Consider the following 20,167-nt stretch of genomic DNA (forward strand, 5'->3'; position numbering starts at 1 on the left):
GTGCCTGCCTGGACTAGAGAACTAGCTCTCTCCCCTCACTACAATCCTGCAGCTCTGCAACGCAGTCCAGCTTATTTTCCCTTTTCCCCTTTGGCACGGCATTTATCTTACATCTTGCCATTACCTCCGTCGGCTTCCACCTACTGTTTAACTGCCGGGGCTGTGACCCCAGGACTTCAACGACGGGTTCCTCGCTGTGCTGGCTGTGTTGGTTATTGTTTGCTGCTGTTGCCATCTCAAGAGAGCCACGTCCGACAGAACTATTTACTGAACTCTTCTACATTGGACGCCATTGCTCTGGAAAGGCAAGGTACCTGGAGCTTAGACTCCCTCCAGTGGCCACTACTGGTACTTTTTGTCATCTTTGGGCTGGTTTACTATTTTAGACTCCCCCCTGTGGCCATTACTGGTACTTTTTTCATCTTTTTTAACATCTACCCACCCTTTCTGCAATTACATCCTCTGGGCTTCCACACGCGTGGACAAACTGTATCTGCCCGACCAACGTTACTTTTCGCCACCCCAGGGAAACCATCTCAGTCACCTAGACTTTGCCTTCCCCAACATCGTTGGCAAACCGGACTAAACATCGTTGGCGGTCTTTTTAACCGCCTAGACTCTTGGGACCTTTCCAACTGCATAAGAAGGGAAGAAATGCCATCTTCCCCTTCTGTATATTTTTTGTATGACCTTTTGTAACATCTTTGCACGCTGCGCAAATTTTTTAAACGGTATGGTGAGTGTATGGGACTTGTATGTGTGAATTGAATGATCCCACTTTTATTGTTATTATCGTTGTATTTTTGTGTTTTAATTATCATGTGGGGATTGTTTGTGTGAGCGCCTGAGTATGTCTGATTCGGAGGACCTGCCGGGGAATGCGGGGGTCACGGGTGGTTGGGGGGACCACGGCCACGGGAGTGGGTCAGAGCATTGCGGTCGTAACAGGGAGGGGCAGATATGGCGGGGATTTTAGGGCTGGCCATTACCGGGGAAGGAGGGTTCGCTACATCACAGAGATCCCTCCTTCCGGCCCTATGAGTCCCACTCTGAGGCCAGATGGCGCGAGTAATCAGGACCCTGGTCTCAGGCTGCTGTCGCTAAATGCCAGGTCTGTTGTTCACAAGGCTCCCCTCGTCCGGGACTTAATTTTAGATGAGAGGGCAGACCTGGCATGTATTACTGAAACATGGCTGGGCACTGAGGGAGGAGTCCCCCTCGTAGAGATGTGCCCAGACAGATTTCAGGTGCTTCATCAGCCGAGAGCCCAGGGAAGGGGTGGCGGTGTGGCTATTGTTGTCCGGGAGTCTTTAGCACCTCGTAGGATCCTTGCTCCGGAGCTTGTCGGGTGTGAGTCCCTACTGGTGAAGTTGGACCTCAAGGGTCAAGTGGGTCTGCTGCTAACGTACCTGCCTCCCAACTGCGTTGCAGCAGCCCTCCCCTTGCTCCTCGAGTCGGTAGCCGAGCTAGCAATTGAGTTCCCTAGGCTCATGGTCCTGGGGGACTTCAATTTGCCTTCGCTCGGTGAACACTCTGATGGAGCACAGGAGTTCATGGCTTCCATGACAGCCATGGGCTTGACCCAGGTAATCCGAGGCCCAACCCACTCAGCGGGTCACACACTCGACCTCGCATTTCTCTCGGAGCAGTGGATTTGTGATCTTGGTCTGTGGGGTAATGAGATCATACCCCTGTCGTGGTCAGACCACTGCCTACTGAGGCTAGACTTCCGGAGGCCAAACCCCCACCGTAGGGAGGAGGAACCGACCAGGTGGTTACGCCCCAGGTGACTTATGGACCCCTTAAGGTTCCAGACGGAGCTTGGGGCTATTCCTGATACTCTCGCCCACAGTTCGGCGGAGACTCTTGTTGCTGCCTGGCACTCGGCAGCATCGGAATCTCTTGACCGGATTGCGCCACTACGGCCCCTCCGGGTCGGCGGATCCCGGAGGCCTCCTTGGTTCACCGAGGAGCTTCGGGAGATGACGCGCCGGAGGAGACGCCTAGAGCACTTGTGGAGGTCCGATAGGTCCGAATCGAGCCGAGCACTTCTGACAGCATGCACCAAGGAATACATCTGGGCACTAAGGACAACTAAAAGAACACACATTGCCACCTTGGTTGCGTCCGCCGAGTCCCGCCCAGCCACCCTGTTTAGGATAACCCGCTCCCTCCTAAATAGGAGGGAGGCAGGGGACCCCTTACAGGGTAAGGCTGAGGAGTATGTCCAGTTCTTGGCGGACAAAGTTGCTCGGTTTCGGTCGGACTTGGACTCCACTCCCGCAGATCCAGCCGAGACACAGGGGGATAACTTGGCAGACCATCTCTGGGTTGAGTTTCAGGATGTTGCCTCCGGGGATGTGGACAAGGCTATGTGAGCTGTGAGCGCTTCCACCTGTATACTGGACCCGTGTCCCTCCTGGCTGGTTGCCAACAGCAGTGAGGTGACACGAGGCTGGATCCAGGCGGTCGTTACCGCCTCCCTTCGGGAGGGGCACTTCCCCGCCGCACTTAAAGCGGCGGTGGTGAGACCCCTCCTGAAGAAACCATCCTTGGATCCAGCCGTTCTTAATAACTACCGTCCAGTCTCCAACCTTCCCTTTGTTGGGAAGGTTGTTGAGAAGGTGGTGGCCTTCCAGCTTCAGCGTACCTTGGAGGAAGCTAGCTATCTTGACCCCTTCCAGTCCGGCTTCAGGCCCGGCTACAGCACAGAAACCGCTTTGGTCGCATTGACCGATGATCTCTGGAGAGCCAGAGATGGAGGCCATGCGTCCATCCTGGTTCTCCTTGACCTCTCAGCAGCTTTCGATACCATCGACCATGGTATCCTTCTGCGACGACTGCGGGAGGTGGGAGTGGGAGGCACTATTTTGCAGTGGTTCTCCTCCTACCTCTCGGACAGGTCGCAGTCGGTGTTGGTGGGGGGGGCAGAGATCGTCCCCGAGGCCCCTAACTTATGGGGTGCCGCAGGGCTCGGTCTTATCCCCCCTACTATTCAACATATACATGAAACCGCTGGGTGAGATCATTCGGAGGCACGGAATAAAATACCATCAATAAGCGGACGATACACAGTTGTATCTGTCCGCCCCGTGCCAACTCAATGAAGCGGTGGACGTGATGAGCCGGGGTCTTGAGGCCGTTAGGGACTGGATGAGAGCTAACAAACTGGTACTCAACCCAGACAAGACCGAGTGGCTGTTGTGTTTTCCTCCCAACAATTTGGCCAACGTTCCATCACTCAGGCTGGGGGGTCAAAATTTATACCCCTCAGACAGGGTCCGCAACTTGGGAGTCCTCCTGGACCCACAGCTGACTTTTGACCATCATTTGTCAGCTGTGACCAGGGGGGCATTTGCCCAGGTTCGCCTGGTACGCCAGTTGCGGCCCTACCTGAATCGGGAGGCCCTCACAACAGTCACTCGAGCCCTTGTGATCTCTAGGCTGGAATACTGCAATGTGCTCTACATGGGGCTGCCCTTGAAGAGCATCCGGCAACTTCAGCTAGTCCAGAATGCGGCTGCGCGAGTGATCGTGGGCGCACCACGGTTCGCCCACATAACACCGATCCTCCGTGAGCTGCGCTGGCTACCTGTTGATCTCCGGGTGCGCTTCAAGGTGCTACTTACCATTCATAAAGCCCTCCATGGTAGTGGATCTGACTATTTGAGAGACCGCCTTCTGCCAATTACCTCCCTGCGTCCCATCAGATCGCATAGAGTAGGCCTCCTCCGAATTCCATCCACCAGTCAGTGCCGACTGGCGACTACGCGGAGAAGAGCCTTCTCAGTTGCAGCTCCAACGCTTTGGAACGATCTCCCCGTGGAGATTCGCACCCTCACCACCGTCCAGACCTTCTGCACAGCCCTCAAGATCTGGCTATCCCGTCAGGCCTGGGGATAAGACCCTAACTTCGCCCCACCCGAATGCTGAATGAATGTTGTGTTTTACTGGTTTATTTTTTTTATTCACATTTTTCTTTTTTTCTTGTGTTCTGTCTTGCACTCCCTCCCTATTAATTGTAAGCCGCCCTGAGTCCCCTTAGGGAAAAGGGCGGCCTATAAATGTCAAATAAAAAAAAAATCCTCCGTCAAACCCCCATTCACAATCACTTTTGCTGTTTGGAATATATTATCTGGGGTTTTATCACTTTTTTGTTTTTTAATTGCTTCTATCAATTCCATTCTTATTTTTTCATTTAACCTAGTTTTCACCATTTCAGATACCTTTGGTAATTTCGCTTTCCCCAAATATTGTGCTATTTTTTCCTCTGACACTTTCTCTTGGTCATATAATTTTCTATAAAACTTCTGAGTTATTTTCTTTTTACTCTCATTTTGATACTGTAAATTTTTCTTCTCATCTTGCAATTTGCTTATCAGTTTCTCCTCTTTCTCCTTTTTCAGTTTATAAGCTAGCCATCTTCCCAGTTTATTGGCATTTTAAAAAAATGTTTTGCTCTTTTAATTTGTTTTCCCAATTCTTCTTTATCCATTAAATTTAATTTGTGTTTTATTATTTCCATTTGGGGTTTTTAAATGTCTTTTCTACTGTTCTTTTTGCAAAACAGGTTCAAGTCTTTTATAATCTTGTTCTACTATCTGTTGATATTGTTTCTTCTCATTTTTTCTCACTGTGTAAGTTATAGCTAACCCCCTAACATATGCTTTTGCTGTGTCCCATACATTTTGTAATGAGGTCTCTTCTTTTCCCTTTGAAGAAAAATTCTTTTTCTTTTTCTATTGTTTTAATATTCTTTATCTTTTAATATTGATTGATTCAGCATCCAGCTTACTTTTTTCTTTTATCCCTTCCAACTCTTATTAGATTATGATCAGTCCATATATATTTTTTCTTTCTCTTGCACATTTGTGCGAAGTTCTGGGGACATCCATATCATATCAATTCTGGACTATGATTGGTTTCTAGCTGAATAAAATGTATACTGATTTTTCTATGGATTTATTTCTCTCCATGTATCCTGTATACCTGTTTCTTCTGCCATTTTAAAAAAACGCCCCAGGAAGAGTCCTTACTTTTTTACCTACTTTACTAATTTTTGTCAAGTTTTATATCTATAATTGCTTTAAAATCTCCTATCATGTATATATTTGCATCTTGTGTAATTTTTTATAAAATTCTTGTTTATCGTTTTGTGCATAAATTACCATCAGAAGTATCTTTTTTTGGTTTATTGTTAACTCCTTCATCAAAATTTCCCCTTTTTCATCTGTATAGATTTATTTAGTATTTATTGTTTCCTTGATATATAAAACCACCCCTCTTTTATTTTATTTTGCTAATGAAAATATAAATTCCCAATCTTGGAGTATTCCAATAGTTGACTATTTTGGATTTTAATATAAATATATTATTGGAGGCAAACTATATCTGTTCCGACCCCTCTAGTCCCACACCAAAGCACGCCGAGCCAAAGATACTTTACGGAATTTATTAACAGACAGACAGGTCCTTGGCAGCAATCCAGCACAGACAAGCCTTGGCAGCAATCCAGCCTGCCAAGCTAACACCACAGTTCTTCAACATTAGTTAATGCGTTGACTCCTGCCAAAGGGGCGTGTGCACAGGCATTCCTTTTATAGTCTTGAGAGGAGCCTAAGTACCACCAGCTGAGTGCAATTACCTCCTGTAACTGCACAACTGTTCCTTACGCCTATTAGCTCTCTGGTGCCGGGCATCCAGGAACAACTCCCTTGGCTCCTCCCCACTGGTCCAAGGCTCAGGCGCCTCCTGGTGGCCAACCAGCCTCTCTGCGCCCTGCTTGGAGTTGGAACCCTGTCCAGGGTCCTCCACATCCTCCAAAGCCGGCTCATAGGGACCCTCGCTGTCGGAGTCTGGTGGCAGCTCCAATGGCTCCTGCTGGGCCATAACATATATCTAATTTTAATTTTTGTAGGCATGTAAAAATGTCCTGTTCATAGGAGGATTCAATCCATTTATTTTGAGTGACAACATCTTAGTTTCAATTTCCATTCCTGTCATTTGTATATAGATCTTGCTCTCCTAGTTTTTCTTATTTCTCTCTAGTCTTTTGCTCTTTCTCCTTGTTCTGTTTGCTCTATTTCATGCTATTGCTCTCTTGTGGTCTCACAATGCTTTATGCCTCTGTTCTCTGCAAATGGAGCCTGGACAAGATCTGCAGCAAAAGGCAAATTACAAATGGAGTGAAGGCTTGAAACATTGAAGCGTTCCCTCTGTTTGCAAAGCCTTTTGCCATCTTTGCAAAAATCCTTTGCAGCTGAAAATGGAGCTCCACAGTTCTGTTTTGGTGTTCACAGGCTTTGTCTTGCACTTCGTAGCCTGAAACGGAGCTCTGGAGGGAGGGATGCACCCCTCTTAAGCTGCGTTTTGGCATGTGCAGGCCTAATCTGGAACTTTGCTGGATAAAATAGAGCTTCAGAGAAGTGCCCCCACCCCTCCAGAGTTGTTGTTGGCATATGTAGGCCTCGTCCAGTGCTTTGCAGCCCAAAATGGAGCTTTGGAGGGGTGTCTCTCGGGAGCTCCATTCTGGGCTGCAAAGTGCCAGACATGTGCACATACCAAAACCAAGCTTTGGAAGGGTGCGCACAGCTGAAAGGCTGGGGGAGACAGCTTCCTATATCTTTGCACGGTAAGTGACGCAGTGTGGCAGGTTGGATTGGGGGGGGGAAGCAATTGTTGGGGCCATGAGATATTTCAGTACGTTGGGAAAGCCTTAAGCAGGTGCTCTGTTCCATTACTACCCCCCCCCAATGTCCTTCCCCACCCTGAAATACCTTATATGCACTTAAAAAACCACATATTCGACTAGTGAATATGTGGCCAAAAGGAGGGAGTAATCATGTTCAATGTGTGAGATTCACTCCCATGAATCCTAGGGTTATGAATGTAATGGGCAGGCTCCATTACATTCGTAACTCGAAAACTACCTGTAAATATATTACCAGGGATATGGCTGATTACTGCCAGTAACTCCACTGAAGCCAGCTTGCCTTAAAGCTCTGCATTAAATGTATGTATGTATGTATGTACGTACGTACCAGGGCTGGGTTTCGACCGGTTCGCACCGGTCCCTGCGATCCGGTTGGTCGCCGAACCTGGAAGTAAGTAACTTCCGGGAATGGCGAAGCCCCCCCCCCCGCGCCCGCGCGCGCCCGCACACCCGCGCCCGCTCCTTACCCGGTTTTTTTGAATTTTGCACTTTCCACGCATGCGCAGAACGCCTGCACGATCCTCCAGGAGCAGCTGGAGCATCGTGCAGACGCTAGTATGCATCCGCGCGCCGCGTGCGTGCGTGATGACGCCGCCGGCCTCGTTCCAACCGATCCGGTTGGAACGGGGCGAGAAACCCACCCCTGGTACGTACGTATGTATGTATTTGCACAAGCAGAATCTTTAGGGTCTGATAACCTAGAAGTAAGTACTGTTTTGTTTTTAAATTCACCCCTTAACATGACATTATGTAACCAGTTAGCCTGTATCTTAATGTTCAAAACAACTTTGTGTTTTAACAAGACATGCAGCTGTTCTGGATGCTAAGTATGCCAAAAAGTGCTATTAATTCAAATAATTGGGACTATTAACAGTGGGCTGGGATTTAGCATGTGGGAAAATATATATATTGTATTTTCATGAATAGTTGTAGGGCTGCACACTGGCTTATCCTATACAATTAAAGAGTAGGCATTTACAAATATTTGTGTATTAGTTTTTGCTCTTTTCTCTTATTTTCTGTATTCCAGGTAAATGGTACTTATTAAAGGATTGTGTTTTTCATCCCATACTTGTCTGCTTATTGTTTAGTGCTTGCAGTCCTTTTAAAATGATCTTTCTGTAAGGTTATTTTAGAACTCAATTACTATCTAAACCTGTCTTCTCCCCTCGCATAATCTTATGCCATCAAAATCCTTGCAGTGACTTTAGGTCAAATGAGATTAAAAATCCAAGCTTTCATTTCTTTCACATGGACTATCCACACATTTGGCTTCTGAATATTGGCTCTTGGAACAGAGAAACCCAGATGCTACATTATGTCATGCCATCTGCCTGTCCATCATCCATCTACCTACCTATCTATCATCTGACAATTCCTGATAAGGAAACCAGCTTCCTGGTGGTCTATTACTAAAAGCATAATCTGCAGCACAAATATCTGTTTCATCAGCTGATTTGAGGGGGGGGAATGGACCCCTCATTCCACACACTCTTTATCCCACCCGGGCTCCCCTCCGAGCTTTTCCCCACTGCACGTGGACAAAGATGAAGCAGCCAGTGGCAGGGTGGGGGATTTCTCTGTGGCGCAGGCAGTTCTGCTCAACCTGGAGCCTGGCAGCGGCGGCTTCCCCATCCAAGTGGAGCATGATCAGGAGCAGAGGCAGTTCACCATCCGCTTGAATAGCTGTCATGATAAAGCTGTCCTATTGTATGAATATGTAGGGAAAAGGGTGGTGGATCTTCAACCAGGCATGCGGAAGGCAGTGGATCTGAAATGAAGGTGTTCCAGATGGTAGAGATCACGGAAACTGCCTTACGCCTCCTGCACAATGCCTGCTTCGCCAACCAAGTCCCAACCCCTGCACTACATTCGAAGTATAAGACGCACCCAAATTTTCACCCCCTTTTTTGGGGGGGAGGAAGGTGCATTTTATACTCCAAAAAATATGGTTGACCATTCTGCATTCTCTAACTTAAGTGCTACAGCTCTCCCAACCCAATTTTAAACAAATAATTGCATGTATTAGTGTGCATTTTAACATTTAATTCCAAACAGGATTTAGTAATTTTCACCTGATATATTAACACAACAGGAAAGAGTGTTAATACCGAAAACACTCTTGAATGAATGAACTGCAAATAAGGCTATAATACTTCTCAATTCCTCCAATCTCTTAGCTAAAAGTGATATGAAATCTAATTGAAGACTGCTGATTGATTTAAAACCTTTTCAAATCTTTATGGAAATAACATGATTTTATGTCCATACTACTCATTGGTTTTAGTGAGTAAAGAGGATGACTCTGAGAATTTGGGAAGAACACACAAATATGGGACTCAAATTTGAGAATACTTTCCACACAAGGCATAGTATGAAGTTTATTTTTTTTAAATTGCACAAACATAAATTTCCCAGTCATACAATCATTCTGTCTGTCTAATATTGCTTCTACCTACTGTATTTTTTGGTGTATAAGATGCACCTCCCCCCCCAAAAAAAGTGGATGGAAATGTCTGTGTGTCTTATAGACCAAATGTTGCTGAATGTCTGCTAGCCCCCATCCCCTGGTCTCTGCCTCCCAGCAATTTGCCTTCTTGCAGCAAACAGGCTGGTCAGCTTCAGCACAGCCTGATTTAGCACCAGAAGCTGATTGGTGGTTGGATCTGCCTCCCATAATAATGCCTATCAGCTCTTCCTGGATACGGGGATCGCCACCGCCCATCGCTGCTGTCGCCATGCATCACCACCTCTATACACCCCATTTTCAGCCTCCACATGTCTTGTTTTCAGCCTCCGCCCATTCCCAGCAGCCTGCTCCAGGCAGCAGGGACCACCACTGCCTATCCCCACTACCTGGAATGGGCCAAAAGTATGGCGCGCGAAGGATGAAAATGGGATGTGCGGAGGCTGAAAGTGGGGCATGGCAGTGGCGATAGGTGGTGATGGTCCCCGCAGACTGGAAAATGTCTACAATTTACTCTTCCTTTTTAGGCATGCCCAGATCATCTAAACATTTCCAAATTTCCTAGTGAGGACTGATCACTTGTAAAGACATCAACACATGGATTTTAAAAAGTATTACAAAGCAAGTAACAAAAGGAATAGCAGAAGAATTGATTGAGAAGACATACTTTTTATTTGATAGGAACTATTAATTCATAACTAGAAGTAGTAGAGAAAGTAAAGTAATACTCCAAATTAATACTCATAGTAATACTAGAGTAGTATTAATACTAGAGTAATACTCTGAATTAAAAGACAATTTAATTTTGGTGATAAATACATTTAAGGAACTTTTAGGCACTAATTTGTGCTTCATTGGCAACCATGTTCATAGAATCTACATGTATAGAAAATAATATTGAAATCTCTGTCAGTTACATTAGTTGTGGAAGTAAACTTGAAACTAATATATCAAACAACCTGATGGCAAACCTAGAACTATCTCTGCGGGCACGTCAGCCATCGCCCCAGCCCAGCTCTACCACACATGCGTGTGTGCCTCCCACTGGCCAGCTGGTCTTTGGGTCTCTGCTGCGCATGCATGGGGGGTGAGGAGCAGGGGGTCACATGTGCATTGCCTTATGGGTGTGGAGGCGCTGTTGCATAGGGGGCGCTGTTGCACAGGGGGATGCTGTTGCGCAGGGGCACCTTCGGCATGTGACAACAAAAAAGTTAGCCATCACTAACCTAGCATATTCTTAATGAAAGAACAATGGGTATGAAGTTTTGTAACATATTGCATATTAGCAATTAGACCTACAGTGAGGAACAGTTACAAATTATAAAATGAAAAGAGAAGTCTAAATATGCCTCACAGAGCTAAAGGAAGACAAAGAAAAATCCTCCTAAATTATTCCAACTCTTGATTTCACATATAACTTTAGTAGTCAGAAAATGTCAGAACTCTGCAAACCAAAAAGCGTATTTCAATATCCTATTAAATCTCCAGTAGATAAAATCAAAATAGTAATTCACTGCTAAAATTATTTTAATTGTATATAATCTTTTGGCCCACAATCAAGGCTGCAAGCAAAATCTAGAAACTTGAATCATAACATGCATCTCTAGTGCCACCAAGTGATGATCTTTGGGAATACCATTACTATTCAATGATGGAAATAATCTTTTCCATGGTTATTTCTTTTAGCTGGGTAGAATTCAGTTTGGCCACTATCTTCTTCAGTCCAGTCTTCTTTGGAGCACACACTATTTTGGATTTAAAGATTTTACCAGGTTCTATGTCCCTAAGAGAGAAAAGATAAAATGAATTATATAGGGGACTTTAGTTTGAAAAATCTGAGGATAGAACTTCTAATTAAAATCTGCATGCAAGAGATAATTTTGCCATAATCTATAAGTGGAATTGTAGCTGAACACCAGTTATTTGGTATATACGTATATATTCTCCTAAACAGCAAAAGTGATATGGCACAAAAGGTCTTCATTATGCTTACTTATATTCCAGACATGTTCTAAGGTATGTAGAGCAAGAATGTTGCACCCAATGTTCCTATTCCAGCCTCTACGTCTGTCTTCATCTTAATGTAATGTCATCCTAAATGACAATTTTAAGAAAAAGGCATAAAAGAGCCACAGACCGACAAAGAAAAAATTATGGCCACTTTATCCCAAAAGTGCTTTTTCTTTTTTCTTTGAATTTTTTTAATTTTAATTGAACAAAAACACAAAAAAAGAACCATCCTTCATTATATCTTGTAGAAAGTGTGTCGATTGGTTACAGATAACTTTTGTACATTTCTTCCACAGTCATTACTTATAGTTCATATTAGATTATACACTTTAAATAAAAAAATCTTTGTATATCTTACTATTATTATTATGGTTAATTAATTGTTAGCAAATAAACATTTGATAACAATCTAAAACAATCTAAGAGTTACAAAATTCCTACTTATTAATCACCAAAATCAACTAATTTTTTATTATCAACTTTCATTGTCACTGTATCTTTCCAGTAACAAAGCAGTCTTATCTCTCTTGCCAATTGTAGTGTCAGTCTTCTTTTTTCTCCTTTATAAGGTTTTTATAGATTTCTCTCCGCACTTTGTTGCTTGAATGGTCTCTCAGATAATCTCATTGCCCATCAGTTGCTACTAAAATTAGCTTGTCTTTGGTTGTCAATCTTGCTTCTGAAAAAATTTCTTTTCTTATGTCTATCATCATTAGTATTTTTTTCTTCTTCTGTGTCCTGGAATCTGGGGTAGAGCTCCAATTCATCAAATTCCCTTTTCCATATTTGCTTCTTTCCACTTTCACCCACATTTGCTCCATTAATAAATTCATATATTATCTTTATCTTCTATCTCTTCATTCTCCCCTTTAATTTTTGGGGCTCCAACCCCATCATCTTTTGCTGTGAGGAAAACTAGTCTTTCCAACTTCTTCTCAATTCTCCCATATCCTTCCAATATATTTTCAATTCCAGCCAAGATATTTTGAATTTTAAGGCTTCCTCATCTGAATATTGATCCATGTTTCCAAAACAGAAGAAAGAAAGAAAAAGAAAAAAAACTAATAGTGACTGCTACTCTACTCTTCTAGGCCTCTTTTATTTTTTATTTTAGATTGACCTTAACACAAGTTCTTTTATGCTCTTCAAAGGTGAAGGGTTCTGTTCCCCCCCCTTTCTTTTCCCTGCCAAATAATTCTCAAAGGCACCTGTGAAAACAATTCATGCCCTTGGTTCTTTATCAGTTTCTGTAAACAAGTTGCAAACCCTTCAGCTATAAAGTTAGTGAAGTCAAATAAGGAAAGAAAAGAGATACGTTGTTTCAAAAACCCCAGCCTCTGACCTCTGAGTGGCAGTGTGCTAATTTTTCACCTTCTAATATTTATCCCTGGCTTATAGGAAACAAAGTTCTTTAGATTTCTTTTAGTGAGATTTAATAACAAGTAATAGGAAGAATTGTTAAAATAAGAAGGAAGGTTTTAATCCAGAAGTCAAAAAATAAAGCAACAAAAATCAATCCGCTCACTTTAAGAGGAGAGATGAAAAACATTGCGAGCACTTCAATCCACAAAGAATAGTTAAAAAGAAAAAAAACTTTTCACAGCAATCCAATTAGGGTTATTTTCGCCGCTCAGTTCTTTTGCTTAAGGATCTAATTTGGCTTTAAAGAAACATTTCTTTGGGCAGTCTTTAGCAAAATAGAAAAAATACCTCACCAGATGGACTCACGTTCTCTTCACTTCCTTCCTTCCGGAGTGTCCCGATTTCATCAGCCTGGGGGCTGCCTGTTTACTGCCGTCTTGAAGCACTTCCCTTGCGATGTCCCTGAGACCAGCAAGCCTTTGTCTTCCTGATCACCATCTCTATGGGATGGTTTAGGTCTCAATGGACCATCCAGCAGCAAAAGTGTCAATGGCTGTCTCGGAGTATCAAGACCACACGTTGTGACATCGCGACGTGGCTTCTCCTTCTCAAAAAGTGCTTTTTCAAGAGGCAACTGGACTTTCTGGTTTTTCTTTGAAGACGTTTGGCTTCTCATCCAAGAAGCTTCTTCAGCTCTGACTGGATGATGGGGAATGGAAGGATTTATACTCCTTGCAAGCGGCTGGTCATTTGCATTTATTTAGTGAGTCATTGGAGGTGTATCTGTGTCATCAGGGTCACCTGAGTGGTGCAAATGAATGTGGAGCCTTCTTGGAACTGTTGAAAGGACTGTGTTGTAGATTGGAGATAGGTGATGTCATATCCTTCCCCCTCTATTGAGAGAGTGCTGTTCAATTTTGTCCTAGAGGGTCTCTTTGATCCTCTTTAAAACCAGCAGTCCTCTCTGTCCAAAATGTAGACTTTTCTGTCTTCAAAAGCATGGCCTGTATCTTTTAAATGCAGATGGACTGCTGAATCTAGTCCTGATGTGTTTTTTTCTCCTATGCTTTTTTTTAAAATGTCTTTTTATTTTTTAAAAAATACAAATAATACAAGCAGTACATATACATCTGAATACAAAAAAAGAAAGACAAAAAAGGAAAAAATACATATGACAGTGCACCCCCATCCCCTCTCCCCTTATATTTCTTAGATATACAGTATATTCCAATTGTGCCCTTATATCCTTCAAAACAACATATATTCTTGAGTAGGTATATTCCCTTTGCCTTCCACCAACACTAATTTTTATAAAATTCTTCCATATTTCATTATAATTATTTGTTTTAATCATCTCTTTTTAAACTTTAATTTCTATTGTTAATTTATCATTTGTTGCCATATTCCAAATTTCATTATACCACTCATTTCTTTGAATATCCCAATTTCTTCCCCAATATTTAGCCATCACTAATTTAGCTGCCATTATCAAATTTACAATTAATTCCTTTTTTGTTTCATTTATATCCCATGTTTCCACCAGCAACAGTAATGCAATCCTCGGTGACATGTCTAGATTTACATTCAACAATACTCTAATTTCTGTAAACGCCATGTCCCATATTTGTTGTGCAATGCGCTTATGAAGGGAAAACATTTCAACATTTCATGGTCAAAGAGACCATTTATGTCAAAATTGAACAGCCCTCTCTCAAAAGAGGGGGAGGGATGCAACATAATCTATCTTCAATCTACAACCAGTCCTTTCAATAGTTCCAAGAAAGCTCCAAACCCATTTGTACCACTCAGGTGACCCTGATGACACAGATAAACCTCCAGGTGACCTTAATGACTTAAAAGAATCTAAATGACCAGCTATCTGCAAGGAGTATACATCCTTCCATTCCACACCCTCCAGTCAGAGCTGAAGAAGCTTCTTGGATGAGAAGTGAAATGTCTTCAAAGAAAAAGCAGAAAGTTCAGTTGTCTCTTGAAAAAGCACCTTTGGGATAACCATGATCTGAATGACTGAGAATCTTCATAGATATATAGCTGTTTTAAAAAGTTGCAGACAAAAATGCCAGCATATGGTCCAAACCACCAATTGGAATTTGCATTGTGTTATGCTTCATAGAGGCCTGCACCAAATGATAACCCAAATAAGATGTTCTTAGAGCTTTACTAGCAATCTGTGAGCACGTTCAGTTGTTGAACTAGCAGCATTAATAACAATAACTGTGAGGTAATTATGGTTACATTTAAACTACAGTGAGACTAGTGTACCACACTTTAAAGCAAAAGAAAATAGCATTACCATGTACAGAAAGAAGAGGTACTTTTAAGGTCCATTAGTCCAGAAAGCTAACTTTGCTTCAGTATGCTATTGACTGACAAGAGAAAACAATTGTGGTTCAGCTATTTTCAACTTACCCTTGATCAAATACTTCCATCATAAAAATGCCCAGGCCTTCTACATACAATTTGCAGTTTTCCAATGGAATGGATAAAGTATTCTTGAAGATAAATGCACAGGTAAAATCTTGATTAACCTTTGCAGTGTCTGCCATCTAAAAAGTATAAAGAATCAGTTGACTGAACATATTCAGTTAAAGAAAATGCAGTATAAAAGTTAAATATAATACAAAGATAGTAAAGGGAATATAATCATAATACTTTTTTCAAACAACTATATATATGAAGATGTTTAAGGCTGAGTATGGATAGAGAGGAAGTTCTTGCATTAATAGTTCAGGAGCCTAGACTGACTGATTTAGTATCACTCAAAGTTTGTACTGAGGTCTCTCTTTAATCTCAGAAGCATTTTGTTTGAATCCAATTCATTGGAATGTAGGAAACTGACTTAATTCTATCCTTGTATATAGTCTCTTGTCTGTTTGCATCCTTCAATTAGCTGAAATATTTGTGTCAAATAGCAACCATTTTTGAATCAAGCTATCTCAAATCCTGTAACATGAAGAATATATAGCTGCGATGGTGCAATGGTTAGAATGCAGTACTGCAAGCTACTTCTGCTGATTACTGGCTGCCAGCAGTTTGGGTCTCATCAGGCTCAAGGTTGATTCAGCCTTCTATCCTTCCGAGGTCGGTAAAATGAGGACCCAGATAGTTGGGGGCAATATGTTGACATTGTAAACTGCTTAGAGAGGGCTTGAAAGCACAGTGAAGTGGTATATACTTTAAGTCTAAGAGCTGTTGCTATATAGAAAATCTAGAACCCATTACTCAGGATAACTGGAAGTTTTAAAGATATTTCCACCAGTTTTGTTCACAAATTTGCATCCATTGCAGGGCTGCTGCAGTCAGCTATAATCACAATTGTAATTTTTGATGTTGCCTGTCAGTTTCCAGCAAGCAAAGTCAATGAGGAAGCTGGCAGAAAATTGAAAGGCACTTCTTTGCCCATTCATGATTATCTTGTTTCTCTCTTTAGATACATACATATTGACAAAAGAAGACTCAGTGGGTCATAGGTTGTCTAGTGTGTTCTAAATATCAATCAATACCACACCTTGTAATTGAACAGCTGTTTATTTTTTGTCATAGAAGCTAATCTCAAAGTAAAGAAGACATACATTCATACGGAAGACAAATGGGAAATTCCATAGTTGTAAACTATACTATGAAGTTTTTAAAAAATTACAGAAGAAGGTAGAAAGAGAGAATGTTTATATTTATTACAAAGAAAATAATATACTGTGATCTTTGAAGATTTTATTCAATTTCTTACCTCAATTTTGAGAGGTGGGTGCTCAAAATTTAAAGTAATCTCTTTTGTGAATTTTTCATTTGTTTCTTGAACTTCAGCAATAATATTTACTTTGATTAGAAGTTCATCCTCAGTAGACATAATTTTTTGCATGTAAGTGTCAGCTGTTATTTTCCAAGGTATTTGAATAACTGCAACAACACAGAAATAACTAGAGAAGGACAAGTTCACAGATCCTTTATTTGGATAATTTTGTTACTTTTTAAAAAAAATATTGCCTTCTGCTTTTGAGATGGAAATACCAAGAAAGCTGAAAAGATGAAGGCAATGAAGACACAGCTCCTCTATTTTTTATGTTCATATAGAAAATACTACAAATAAAAAGTCTAGGTGAAAGTGAGACAAAAGATAAATTCTGCTTATAACAAAAACACTCGTTCTTGATGCACACATGCACACACACACACACACACACACACACACACACCTGGTTTGCCTTCAGTGTGGATAATCTGCTTGATTGTTGAAAGGTCTGCATATACTTTCCCAGTGTAAGATTCAAGCTGACAAGACGCAGCAAGACAGCCAGTCCAATTCCCCACAGATTCATTCTCTACAATGACATTCAGGTCAACTGGCTGCCCAGGCCACAAAGAATATTTTCCTTCCACCCTAAATTTCAGATTTGCCTTCAGGAGGTTAGGAGATGATATAGCTTCATGACTTGAAAGTTTTGAAATGAAGGAGTAAGCTGTTTCCACAGATTTTCTTTCTTCATGAGTACCTTAAAAAACAGAACAAAAGGAATAACCAATCCCAAGAACAAGAAAAAAATTGAGTTAATCCGAAATCATTTCCATTGTCAGTTATAAATATCAGATAAGTTTGTATCAAAGAGTTTATTAATATTTAGAATTTCAGACTAAGAATTATCCCATGCATGAAGAGTTAGCAATGAAAAGCTCTTCCTTATTGATTTGCCTTTCTGATAATTATGCTGAATGATGTTTAAAACACAAGTTTGTTTTAGTCATATTTACAGCATAAGTGCACACTTCAAAATCTGAAGTAGGTACCATTAATAAACTAGGTGAAAAAATAAATTTCCCTGTTGATAAAAAAGATCAAATGCATCAGTTGGTTACCTTCCAGAAATTTGTATTGGGTAGTGATGTCTTCACGGATGTTCTTCCCAACAGCTTTAGTGCTGATGTTCTTTCCTATTGCCTTAATTTCTTCCCACAGCTTGACACAGTCTTTTGTGCTATTCTCATTCTTTACACGCCAAAAAATCTTGTCTGCATTCACTGCTGCAAACATAAATTTAGAATCATAGGGAAGGTAGACTTCACCATTTTTGATGGCCTTGACCGGGCTTGGGCCACACTGGTAAATTCCTACAGAATGGAGGAATGGAGCAAATGGAGAATAATTACTTTCGTATTAGTAAATCCAATAGGTGGCACTTCTGTGTCCATCCAGAATTTCAAGGTAAGCATATAATAGGCAGCATTAAGCAATCTACAGTTTCCTAAAGTCCTCCATTTCCATTTGCATATCTTTGTAACCAGGAATTTTGTTGTATTTATGAAAATACTGCAATAAACAATGATCAAACAATGGGTGATGATGACAAACAGTATACTAAATGTGCATTATAGAAAAACATCATGTTTTCACATCACATAGATGTAAGTAGTTTGTCCTTTGGCAATTGTTATCAAAAACATGATGGCACTATAAAGTATTCCCTTGAATGAATTCAGTTTTATGGATTGCTTTACTAAGATCTAGGAATAATATTCCTGTATCTCATCTATCTGTTGCATTACAATCTTGGATTTGGTTTCCATAGTTCCACTTCACTGTCCCTTGTTATCTGTAAAACTAAAGTTAATAGCACATTTCATGTACATAAATAAAATATACACAATTTATTTGGAGTATTATACATGCATGTGACGTAAAGTAAATGAATTGTGAGAGAACAAACTTAATAGATTTTAAATATAACCAAATATTAACTTTTCATTTGCTTGTGCATATACAGTATCTGGCGTCCTACCTTGGCTTTTTTCCTGAGGTGTGGCATCAATTGCCTGCCAGCCGTCAAAGCCACTGGGCAAGTCCAGTCTTTTCATCCAGATCTCATTCCATACATGAAAATTCCTACATGCAGATAAGTAATAAGAGTTCCAAGTAAATATAGAAAATTATAGCCATTTCATTTATTTTGTAAATTGCAGAGAATGCCAACAGGTTTTACATATTCCACTCTTTCTTAGAACAGCTTTGCCCCCAACTAATATCCTCCAGATGTATTGGAAGTTATGAGGTTTATGACCCATCTTGATGAAAATTATATGGACAGCAGTAGAATATAGTATTAAGTCTTTCTCTAGTCTGATATCAAAATGGTTTTGAATATTTTGAATGAAACTTGTCTGTAACAAAGTGTAGGATTTTCTAACAAACCTTTTGAAAGAGGAGCTTCTTCAAAACTTGCAAGGGCTACTGTGTACCATAGTGCTAAGGAAACTGGAAAAAACATGAAGAGGGTTCTTCTGTTCTGACTAATGAAGTGAGGAAAGGACCAGATCTTGTTATTCAAGTTCTGCCTCTTAAGATGATGCTTTCCTACTTATGTGAAACAATAGGATTTTCAAAAAGCTTTTAATGCAGAAACAGGACACAAAGAAACTATGTTCACAATACATTTATTGTACATAAGAAGGCAGCGAAGATTTATTCTACTGTTCATTCATCTTAGAACATAAGAAGGTCTCCAGACCTTTGTGAATAGCAATTTAGGAAACAAAAAGAGTAATAGTTTTTTTTTTTAAAGTAGCAATTTTGGACTTCACAACATTAATTGCAATTTCTGATCAAATCCAAAGTTAACAGAATAATGGAGTTTGATGCAATATTCCAAGTGTGGTCTGGGAAGGCATTATAAAGTGGTATTAATACTTCACATGATCTTTATTCTATCATTCTGTTAATACAGTCTAGGACTGTGTTCGGGTTTTTTGGCAGCTGCTGCATACTGCTGGTTCATATTTAAGTGATTGTCCACTAGGACTCAAAGATCTCTTTCACAGTTACTACTACCACCCATGTTTTCCCGAAAATAAGACCTGGTCTTATTTGCTTTTGGGCCCCAAAATAAGCACTAGGGCTTTTTTTGGAAGGGTGTCTTTTTCCCATTTACGGGAGGCTCACTTTTGCTTGTTCGCGGTGGGGCAGGAGGCTACACAAAGTGCTAGTGCTGCCGCAGTGAGGCAGGTGATGGAGCTACCCAATGCACTCCACACCAGCTTACTTCAGGACTCCCGTAGCCAGGCCATCCATGCCCGACACCTGCCTCATGTAAGTTGGTGCAGAGCAGGTTTTAAAGTAGGGCTTATTTTGAGAGTAGAGCTTATATTAGGTGCATGCGTAAAACATGCTATGTGTCAGCTTTGGAAGCCATATTAACACTGGATGTTTCCATGCTGCCACATTCTTGTGCCTGGGAAAGCAAGAGGGGGGACTTAGTAGAGAGGGTGTTGTTAGATAAAATAGCATTCTACTTTTTGGTCAAGGTCAGGGTATTCCTGCATCTGGAGAAGGAGTGGTTGGAGTGATGTCTCGAGTTGGGACCGATTGGGATTGGACCATGTGATGAACTGATGGGTGCATGGGATGGATTTGGACTTTTGACACTGAGGGAAAACCCGGAACTCTGAGATTTGAGTTTTCCCAGATGTGCCTGTATACCTACTCTAAGAAATGGGAGCTTTGAGAAAATGCCTGTGTCGAAGTTTCATTGGAGTTGGGGTTTTCAGGAACCCTGACATTATGGCTTATTTTCTGGATAGATCTTATTTGGGGGGGGGGAGTTATTGAG

At 41.4% G+C, this 20,167-nt stretch overlaps 1 protein-coding gene across 4 annotated transcripts in view; it reads right to left on the minus strand.

Annotated features, from left to right (window-relative positions):
* Positions 1–9,962: 9,962 nt before the first annotated feature.
* TGM4 (transglutaminase 4) overlaps positions 9,963–20,167 on the minus strand; it is a 106,958-nt gene continuing 96,753 nt past the window's right edge. For 3 of the 4 annotated variants that reach the window (XM_087712982.1, XM_087712984.1, XM_087712983.1), the window contains 6 exons: positions 18,344–18,447; positions 17,424–17,675; positions 16,766–17,062; positions 16,300–16,469; positions 14,982–15,118; positions 9,963–10,962 (listed from right to left, as the gene is read on the minus strand). In XM_087712982.1, the coding sequence (XP_087569108.1) occupies positions 10,821–10,962; positions 14,982–15,118; positions 16,300–16,469; positions 16,766–17,062; positions 17,424–17,675; positions 18,344–18,447 (1,102 nt within the window). In that variant the 3' untranslated portion in view covers positions 9,963–10,820. Of the gene's footprint in view, positions 10,963–11,172; positions 11,274–14,981; positions 15,119–16,299; positions 16,470–16,765; positions 17,063–17,423; positions 17,676–18,343; positions 18,448–20,167 lie in introns of all 4 variants that reach the window. The other variant, XR_015696380.1, reaches the window with a different exon arrangement.

The sequence above is a fragment of the Thamnophis sirtalis genome, unplaced genomic scaffold, assembly GCF_051295495.1.
Source record: "Thamnophis sirtalis isolate CommonGarterSnake01/CBP01778 unplaced genomic scaffold, rThaSir2_p1.2 scaffold_4, whole genome shotgun sequence".
Classification (NCBI taxonomy): Eukaryota; Metazoa; Chordata; class Lepidosauria; order Squamata; family Natricidae; genus Thamnophis; species Thamnophis sirtalis.